Source organism: Rhamphochromis sp. 'chilingali', assembly GCF_963969265.1.
Source record: "Rhamphochromis sp. 'chilingali' genome assembly, chromosome: 20".
In the NCBI taxonomy this organism is placed as follows: Eukaryota; Metazoa; Chordata; class Actinopteri; order Cichliformes; family Cichlidae; genus Rhamphochromis; species Rhamphochromis sp. 'chilingali'.
Window position 1 is genome coordinate 15,173,289 of NC_137947.1, and position 9,496 is coordinate 15,182,784.

Sequence of the window (9,496 nt, forward strand, 5' to 3'; positions counted from 1 at the left end):
TTTGCAGGAGTTGAAGGTTGACAGTTTCCATTTTCTGATGTATATATTTGGTCTGTTAGTGAGGCAAGTGACCTTCCCAAAAGACACCATAAAAGGTTAACTCGTTGCTGACAGTGTTTGGCCAATCAGAAGAATGCATTGTACCAGTAGTGCTGAATGGCTCTTTTTTCCCCACGTGTACCTGCACTAATATCAGATTTACTCAGAGGCAAAATCCTGCTTAGTCTCTTCTATTGGTTTTATTTCTAAGGACAATGAAGGAGGAGCAAAAAAATAAAAAAAAATAAAAAGTTGAATTGTGGCCAAGAGTCAGGACAGCGTCACATTCCCCAAAGTGCATTTTGGGAGCTGATGCTAGGGGTTACTGCCTGGAGTGCCCTACCATGAAAAAAAAAATCAGGCAAAAAGGACATTTTGGGAATTTGAGCCTTACAAAAAGTTATCCTGGCAAAAGCAAATGTCTGTTTCCCAACTCTCTGAAAGCATAAGTACAGTGCAATCTACAGTAAAATGTACAGATCTGTCACTAACTTTACTAATCCATGAACTATACTGCACAGAAAACAAAATGCATATAAATAGTGCTTCTGGATTAAATGTACATTACATACAATGCATCCTAGCTTGAAATAAACAAATAAATAAATAAATACAGAAAACAATACAGAAAAAAATATATACTTTTTTGCATTTCTTTCAAAATGATGTGTGCCAAGATACTGTTTCTTCACAAACATGTTTGAATGAGTGCATGTGTGAGGTAGAACTCAGAAAGATGCACCACAGAAGAGAGGAGCATCGGCAATGGAAGAGAACTAAAAATCATGGAATTGAGTAAGGGCACTTAAATTAAATATCTTAAATATCAGACAGCTGTAGATAATATCAGACAGTAGGATAAAGTGACTAATTTAGACTTGGTGTCTGGTGATGTCCCCAAAACAGCACTCAATCTAGCCAGTAGGGTTGTTACAGCGCTCACAGTAATCATCGACTCATTCTACATTTCTACTCGCTCTCTTTTCATCCAGCTCTTGCTCATCCAACAGACCGTCAACTACAAATTACATCTAAGTAAAAGAACTAGTCAGAATACAATCAGTTTACAGTACGCTATAGTAACAAAAAAAAGGTCAGTGTCAGGGCATTGACCGTTAGACTGTTTGCTATAAATATGCTAACTTGGATGCAGCAAGGGGCACTTTCTACAAGATGAGGAACAATATCAAAATAAAATCATCGGTTTGCATCAAGATCCAAGATCAAGTGTGCTATAGTTTACTGTTAGACAGAATTAGTGTTCATTCAAATGCCCCACCCAACCCACCCCCCACCCAAAAAGAAAAAACTATACAAAAATATACTCAACATAATGGTAGTGCTAACGGTATGGCATCTGAATTTGTAGTACTAGCTAAAAAAAGAAGAAAAAAAAAATCAGATCCGTCTCTTTCATAACATACATCACAGTTTCACATCAAAACTCTCTGCAGCAAAAATACAGTAATAATGATACAATTACAAACCACAGTCATTTACAGCTTTATATGGGGGGACAATCTGTACATTAAAAAGCACGGCTCTATAAACTAACATGACAAGTTTCATTGGCCTAAACCCTCTCCCATCACACACGCTGATGAGAAAGGACATTTCCGCGTTGTTCGCGTGTATGTGCACCGCGTGTCTAACGTTATCTGCAGCAGGCCAGCGCGCCCAAAGAGGTGTGACCGTCTAAGCTGCTGTCTGTTTCCGAGGTCATGGTGGGGTCACTGCTTGGGTCAGTGGGCTCTGTGGACATGGACGAGATGTCGTTGGCCGAAGAGGAAGAGGAAGATGTGGGCTGAGGAGGGCTGTCAATCACTGCTGCACCTGTGCTGCGAAAAACACACATCAACGCCTACGTTTCGTCAAAAATACACAGGTTAGTGATATTTTCTGGTCTTTTACAAGAAAATAAGCTACTTTCTGCTACAAATGATTTATATTAGGATGGGACTGGGCAAGCAGGATGTGCATCATTTACTTTGGCTCGGGAGGTTAAGTGGGTCATCCCACTCTCTTCAGCTCGTACTGTATAGCCCTCTAAGAGGTCAGTAAGACTAGAAAGCCAAGATATATCAGTGCAGTCCATCCTGATGTCTCACTGGCTTTACTAATAAACCATTTGTGCATTACTCAGTCATGCACAGAGAGTGGGTGTCTGAATCTTATGAAACTACAACTTGTCTTGTTATCTGATAAACAAACATTATGTGAAAAAAAAATATTGCAGATGAATCCTTTCCACCTTCTTATCTCCCTAAGTTCTCAAGATCACTCACCTAAAGGAGACGGCTGGCCTCTTATAACTCCGTTCCTTTTCCATTCCTCCCATTCACTCACTTCCTTATAAATCAGCTCTGCAAAAAAAAGGAAATTTGTTTTCATTCAATCTGGTGGGAGGGAAAGAGGAATCATCATATGCTTTCCCGTATAGCTGGAGTGTACTGCATACTGTACAGTCCAAATAGCAACATGTTACTAATTTGGACTGGCTGTGCTGGTGTGACCCTTCTAAAAATGATTGAGGGGTCATTATCACCTGGCAGGGATAAGGATGAGCTCATCCTGCTGCATAACTGAAAGTGATATTTACTCACAATCTTAAGTCCTCTCATGCCCAATAGAGTCAGGTTTCCCACAGTGGAAAACACTAACTGAGAGGCTTTAAAAAGGTGTCTAAAGTCACTAAATACACCATCTGGCAGCCATGGCAAAGATGCAGAGCTTCACCTGATGTTTCTTTGCATTTATACAGTCAATCCTGCTCTACTGGATCTCTTTGGATATGTTTTTTTGTGCTTTATTTTAATAGAAATTGATTAGGTCACCATTCATAACATCCTTATCACAAACTCTGACCACCTGGTAATTTGCCACAGCGTGCACATCATACTAAGTATCACTTTCAAACATCATAGCTTTCTGGTTCACTTCTGTGTGGCTTCTGTCTGGCAGGTAAATAATAAATTAAGAGTCAAACATTTACATTCACAGGAAGCTGTCTAACCTTTCCACTCTTCCACGGTGTGCTCCCGTTCATCCAGTTGTTTGTCCGGGATCTTTGGTGGGGGCTGAGAACGAAAAAATGGTTTAAATGGCACATTGGTGGTACAAGAGTGATGCCAAGTTTCCACTGAAAGTGATTAAAATCTCATGTAACACATTCAAGAATCACGCAGTATCGGCGATCCACTTACCGCTTCCACTTCAGCTGGATCATACCAAACGTTAATATAGGGGTGCTGCAGGGCCTCGTCTACCGAAATACGCTTGGAGGCGTCAATTACTAACATCTTGGATAAGAGATCTCTAGCTTGGCTTGCTGTGGGGGTTAACAAAAAAAATGATGGCAATTAAGATCCCGTGCTATTGATCACAAGGATGTCATTTGATGAATCAGTTATTGGTTGTTTAAGTCATGACAAGAAACACCACCTTTCAGTTTGTTGTGATCAGAGTCAGCAGGGAAGAGAACATCTGGGAAGAGTTTCTCAAAGCTGTATCCAGCATAGCGGGGCCTGTTTTCTACGTACGTTCTTACTGAATGGTTCAGCTTCATTAGAAAGTCCTGAGATGGAGTGCCTAGCTGCTCAATTACCTTGTTCCACTGGTCGATGTCTGAAGCGTAAATGTTAAGGGAAAAGGCCACATACATACGCTCCAAAAGACCATAAGGGCAACATGACATTTAGCTTTCTTTGAGGTGCAAACACTAACAGCTCTACTCACATATCTGCACACAGGATCTATGGTGGCATGGCTATTCACTTCTTTTCTATTCAGCCAATAAATAACTATAGTGTGTACTCTCTCGCCGGCTACCACCATTTATTATCTAGATTTGCCTGCATTTTATCTCGATATGTGGAAGCAGCAAAGGAATGACAGAGGTAATGTTGGTGGAATGGCGGAGTGAAAAACTCTCGGGATGGTGGTGGATCTCTTCACACTAGATGAAGTGATGACACAGTGATAAATCAATGATGGGGAAGGATACGATCAGTGCCAGGGAACAACACACTTCCCCTGATCATCTCAGCCACAATGCATCCCACTGACCATACATCCACTGGAGGTGGACATTTAGATGGCAGGGAGGTGGACATGCAAACAAAAACGGTGAAGAGAAGGGAAAAAAAGGACACAAATGAACAAAAATAAAACAAAGTGAGAAGAATGTAAAACGGAACAGAAGAGGTGCGGCGATTAGAACAGAAGCGAAGCCGCGACAGCCGGATGTGGGTGAGCTCGAGTGGGAGAAAGCATTGTTGAACAGACAGTTAATGACGTGATGATGAAACAGAGAAAAATCTGACAGAAACTTTATAAAAGACTGTTAAAAAAAACGGCGAGGAAGAATTTAAAAGACACAAGGATACAGTCCCTTCCTGGGAAAAGGATTTTATGCCGAACCATTTCCGCTAGTATGCAGCCCACTGACCATATGTCCACTGAACAAAGCCAATAAGAGGTAAGGAGAATGCACAGCAACAGGTTAGTTATATATAAAAGGTGAGTTAGCAAGCAATTTCCCTTTGTGTAAAGAAGCATGCAGCTTAAAGCAAGCAAGATTTATCTCTAAAGCCTCATACTATGGTGCAACGGAAGTTCATTTTTTTACACTGAAAATCTAAAAAGGCAGACGGTGTAGACTAATAAGATACAGCACAAAGGAAATCACCCACCATTGGCTTGGTAGCCCATGCCCAGGATAACCTCAGGTGCTCTGTAGTACCGTGTAACTACATACGGTGTCATCAGGAGGCCCGTCGCAGCTGTCCGAGCCAAGCCGAAGTCTAAAATCTTTAGTGTGCAGTCTGACTTGACGACAATATTACTGGGTTTGAGGTCCTACAGAGGAGCAAACAAGCAAAAAGGCTTAGAACCTCCTTCTCCGTTTCAACAAAAGGCAGACGTGTTTACTGAGATGCTTTCCTCACTTTCACATAAATCTCATGGCAACAGGCTGATGTTTCATGCTAAGGAGAAAATAATGCTTCTTTCTTGAACAATGTTTGATCAATACTCGTGTCAGTAAGCGGCAATTGTCAGGTATCGGTGCCACAAGCACACTTGGCTGCATGTTTCTTGCAGCACTGATGCGTTGCTCTTGTAAATCACAGCGCACCCATTCATTTCACACCTGCTTCTCACTGATCCATATGAGAAAATGATTCAGCTTCCATCGTCAGAGGAGGTGAGAAGTCTGTATCAGCTTACAAGAACGGATAGAAAATCAGGATTTTGTTCAAAGATGTTTTATTAGGAATGTTTGCTCTGTCATTTAGTAGCTATAACAACATATGCTTTATAATAACAATATAATTATGAAGTAATCCGATTTCTGTTGGGGTTTAGTCATTAAAACTGTATTGAAAGACTGCATTCACCACTTAAAGGCGTGCCGGATGACCGTTTGCCCTAACACCTCAGCGTCAAGTATCACAGCAGGTTTAACAGGTCAGAACACTCCCTGGCATTAGTGTGTGTGTTCATGGCCAGCTGATGCTTACCCTGTGAATGATGCCGGCAGCATGGAGGTGTTTTATTCCGCACAACATCTGATAGAGCAGATAGGAGAGCCTCTCGTGGTCTAGCTCCATCTGTATGACCTGGCACAGGTTGGCATCCATCAGCTCCATCACCAAGTATCTGACGGAGCGGAAACCATTTACAGTTTAAGCTAAAGAGGCATTTCAAGAAAACACGTGACAGGATTTATTATATTTAGATTGTACACTGCCTGTGTAACTTGATACTTACACATCTTGGAATTCTTCGAATGATTTTTGTGGTGTAAATACATTTAACAGACCAATGATCTGCGGGTATAAAGTTGCATTAATCAAAATCGTGGCATTTCAAAATAAAATACAACTTGGGTCGCACGCACACTCAAACACACTGAAACCATTACAATGTCTCCTACTGGTGAAAAGTATCTGAGTACTTAGCCCACTTACATTTTTGTGATTGACACATTTCATTAGGACTAGCTCTCTGTACGCCCTCTTGGCGTGGGTCTGATTTTGAAACGGCCGGCTCAGCTTCTTGATGGCAACATTTCTTTCAAGGATTTGGTCGTAAGCAGAGCTGAAGAGCACATAAATCAGCATAAATGGGTGTAAGACATGATAAAAAAATAACGATACTCAAGTTCAACACCTTCGAGGTCTGAGCTTGTAACATAAAGTGGCACAATTTACAACTGATGTGGGCTTGAATTTTAGTTTTATCAGTAACAGAAGGTGTCATTAAATTAGATTGTCGTGGACTAATGGAAAGAGTGACCGCTATTTCTCCAAGCAGCTGTTGACTGAATAAGAATGAGGCTGAACCACTCACCAGACGATACCCTGTGCTCCTGATCCAATGGGTCTTAAATTCTGGTATCGCTTCAGCACGGTGAATGTTGAGTCCCCCACATCGACGCTGTAGAACTCCTTTTCTCTCTTGTTTTTATTCATGGTGAAATCTTTGATTACTGCCTTCTGTGCATCCAAAAATGTCCTCTGTGGAGACGGAGACGCGTTTAAATATTTTGCAGAGCCAGAACTACACAATAGATATCCCACTTGTCCTTCCCTGCTCCAGAGAAAGCAGATTAGGAGTAAAGGAGAAAAGAGAGTGCTGAATTTCACACTAAAAGCATTGCGGGCAATTCCTCATCTCAGCAAACTCTGAAACGCACCAAGACGGCAGATTTGATATCGTCAGCCGTGGTGGCAGAACAGCAGGCCGCGGGGAGGTCTACTTCATCATATGAAGCAACTCAGAGAGTGACTCTATCACATGGAAAATCAAGCCCGGTGATAATTCCGCTGAGTTTGGACCCCAGCCCAGGAATCCAGCTCAGTTCTACAAGCAGGTCCTCCACGGGCACATGTTAACTGGGTCAGTTTCCACCATGAGACTGCGAGCCCAGATAATACACAACACATGGATGCCGACTGGTGCGCACGATGTTCATCAAACTGAAACGCCTAAAACCTAAAAAAGGAGAAAAACTAAGCAGCTTCCTTTCACTTTCTTCAGTTCTTACATAAGTGACATAATCACCCTCCCCATTCTCATTCTTCCACTCTTCCGACAGACAGTCCATATGAGGGATATAATTGCCAGAATGAAGTGAGTCAGCTCTCCTTCTGTTCCTCCAACGTCACAAAGACGTCCATAACATCCACCTCCCTCACAATATGAAAATAGACATGCTGCTTCTTTTTATATTCCAGACCGGAAGACAATTGTGCTCATCCAAGTTATGACGGCTTAAACGGCACCGCTGTTGGTATGTAGCGATGGCCGTGATATGAATAGTTATTAGCTGCACATATGACGGATGATCTAAGCCATTATTTTTTGCAGTAATGGCTATCTGTGATGATAATTCGGGCCAGATTATTACAGTGAGGAAATTGCACTTGATATCTTCTTGTGCCCTATATTCATACTTGGTCACACACTGTGTTAATATCAATGTCCCTAATGTGAAATAACCGGTATTGATGCCTAGAACTGCACGTGGCAGCAGCAAATTCCCCTAAAATCAATTGCCTCACTGCTAGATTGCAGTTATGTGTCAGCTGCAGTATTTATAAGGGTTTCAGCAGCCACATTAGTAGTCTCATGCAGCACTCAAGAAGCTGGGAGTTTGGACGGATTTAAAGGCATGCAGAGTGCTGCGAATCATCGAGCAGCCCCAGGCTTTCTGCAAAAGCACAAATACAGCAGGTCATTCACAGAGTTCACTGCCTTCTAATGATTCACCATTTATTTTCTATAAAAAGAAAAAGTTGCTTCACTCTATCGATTTAACAAATAGCTTCCAAAGTCTATACTTCATTCAGTCAGCTCCTAGCGATACATATAAACATGAACACAAGAAAACCAGCATTTGCAATTTACCACAGCAGAATACAATCTCCCATTGTCCCAGCTTACATGCATCACTCATCAACAGACACAAGGGATATGTCAGCCATGTACATGTTTATTAGAGTTTGCCTCGTGGACACTTTTTGTCATATAGCAACCTTAAATCAAAAGTTTAGACAACCTGCTTTCCAGCGCATACGCGCAGAGAATGTACGGAAAAAGACTACAAGAAGAAAATGACCGCGCTGCGCCTCAGCGATACACATTAATAACAGAGACCGAGTGAAGGACCGCTATTATTCATCTTCAACCCATGTCAGAGTGTTAACCTTGGACACACGACCCCTCTGCCTTGTCCAGTCGATGGCAGAGATAGCTGACGGTGATAATAACGGCCACATCGCGATATGACAGCCAGGCCCTGATTTTGACACAGTCGGTGATGACACCGGTCGGCTTCTCCCTGAATCTGTGAGCGAACCGTACACGGACTATCAGACTTTGACGACATTTAAAACAAACAAGAGGGATTCTGTTAATCAGTGAGGCTACAATGTAACACAACAGCCGCTCGGTGAAGCGGCGTGAACGTAGCCACTTGTGACCCTCCCCCCACGACCAAACAATAAGCACGTCTGAGGAGCGGAGGTGCGAATCCTCCTCTTACCTCTGTCATCAAATCATCAAACTATCGATCCCCCGGCTGCTCGTTCAGCGGTGAAACGTTCCGGGGCTGCGGGCTATTTGTTTATGCCGCCGCTGAATGATCATTTATTCGGCTGCGCGGCTTAAAAATACATGACCTCACCAAATTTATTGCCTACGTTTCCATCTGACTGCCACTGACAGGCCGGGACGCGCAGTGCGCACGGGGCATGCGTCCCACCAACAAGACGTCACTCGTGCACAGAGACACACCCACCTCCTCCTCCTACATCCATCCTCGCTTCCGCTTATGTATCCAGCTATTTAAAAATAGTTTTGGCCAACTTCCGTTTGAAAAATATATTTATTCTGCATGCTTTATACTCGTTATGAACACAGTGGCAGTGCCGAAAATTAATAAATATTCTATTGTTAAGGGAAATTAATCAGAGCCCTAAAAATAATGATCATACTTCCAGTCAACAAAGCTCAGCAATGCAGAAATGTGATTTCCAGCTTTCAGTTTGTAATGAAAAGTGAATAATCAAAGTGAATGTCATACAATTTACCCACACAGCCATAAAGACAGTGGAAGTTCCAGGCTGTGTGGATCACTGAACACACAGGTCAGACAGAATAGTGTCCAAAACAAAACACCTTGGAAACAGATCCCAACCTCTTCCTAAAACTGACCTTGTTGCAAATCCTTCACAGGGGTATGACGTGAAGGTATGAAGTGAAGCTCTGGAACAGCTTCAAGCAAAGGGAATTCATAGTTTTTTATACTGTTTTCCCTCCTTTGTCAAGTCTGTTAGGTTATTCGGATATTTTTAATAGTCTAGAACTGAAGATATTTCCTTTAATCTATCTATCTATCTATCTATCTATCTATCTATCTATCTATCTATCTATCTATCTATCTATCTATCTA

The 9,496-nt window shown here is 42.1% G+C and overlaps 1 protein-coding gene across 6 annotated transcripts; it reads right to left on the reverse strand.

Annotated features, from left to right (window-relative positions):
- Window positions 1–6: 6 nt before the first annotated feature.
- mapk8a (mitogen-activated protein kinase 8a) lies at window positions 7–8,794 on the reverse strand. Of its 6 annotated transcripts, none has more exons than XM_080868295.1 (12): window positions 8,588–8,794; window positions 6,391–6,557; window positions 6,009–6,138; window positions 5,809–5,867; window positions 5,559–5,697; window positions 4,731–4,896; window positions 4,425–4,496; window positions 3,481–3,663; window positions 3,243–3,367; window positions 3,053–3,116; window positions 2,325–2,402; window positions 7–1,872 (listed from the first exon to the last, which is right to left on the reverse strand). In XM_080868295.1, the coding sequence occupies exons 1-12, from the start codon at window positions 8,594–8,596 to the stop codon at window positions 1,694–1,696; spliced, it is 1,371 nt and encodes a 456-aa protein (XP_080724421.1). In that variant the 5' UTR covers window positions 8,597–8,794; the 3' UTR covers window positions 7–1,693. The 6 variants fall into 6 exon arrangements, 5 of the variants coding, with proteins under 5 accessions (XP_080724421.1, XP_080724420.1, XP_080724424.1 ...); XM_080868294.1 differs by lacking the exon at window positions 4,425–4,496 and adding an exon at window positions 4,043–4,114 and having other exon boundaries at window positions 1,325–1,872; XM_080868297.1 differs by lacking the exon at window positions 4,425–4,496 and adding an exon at window positions 4,043–4,114 and having other exon boundaries at window positions 1,712–1,877.
- Between the last annotated feature and the right edge of the window lie 702 nt (window positions 8,795–9,496).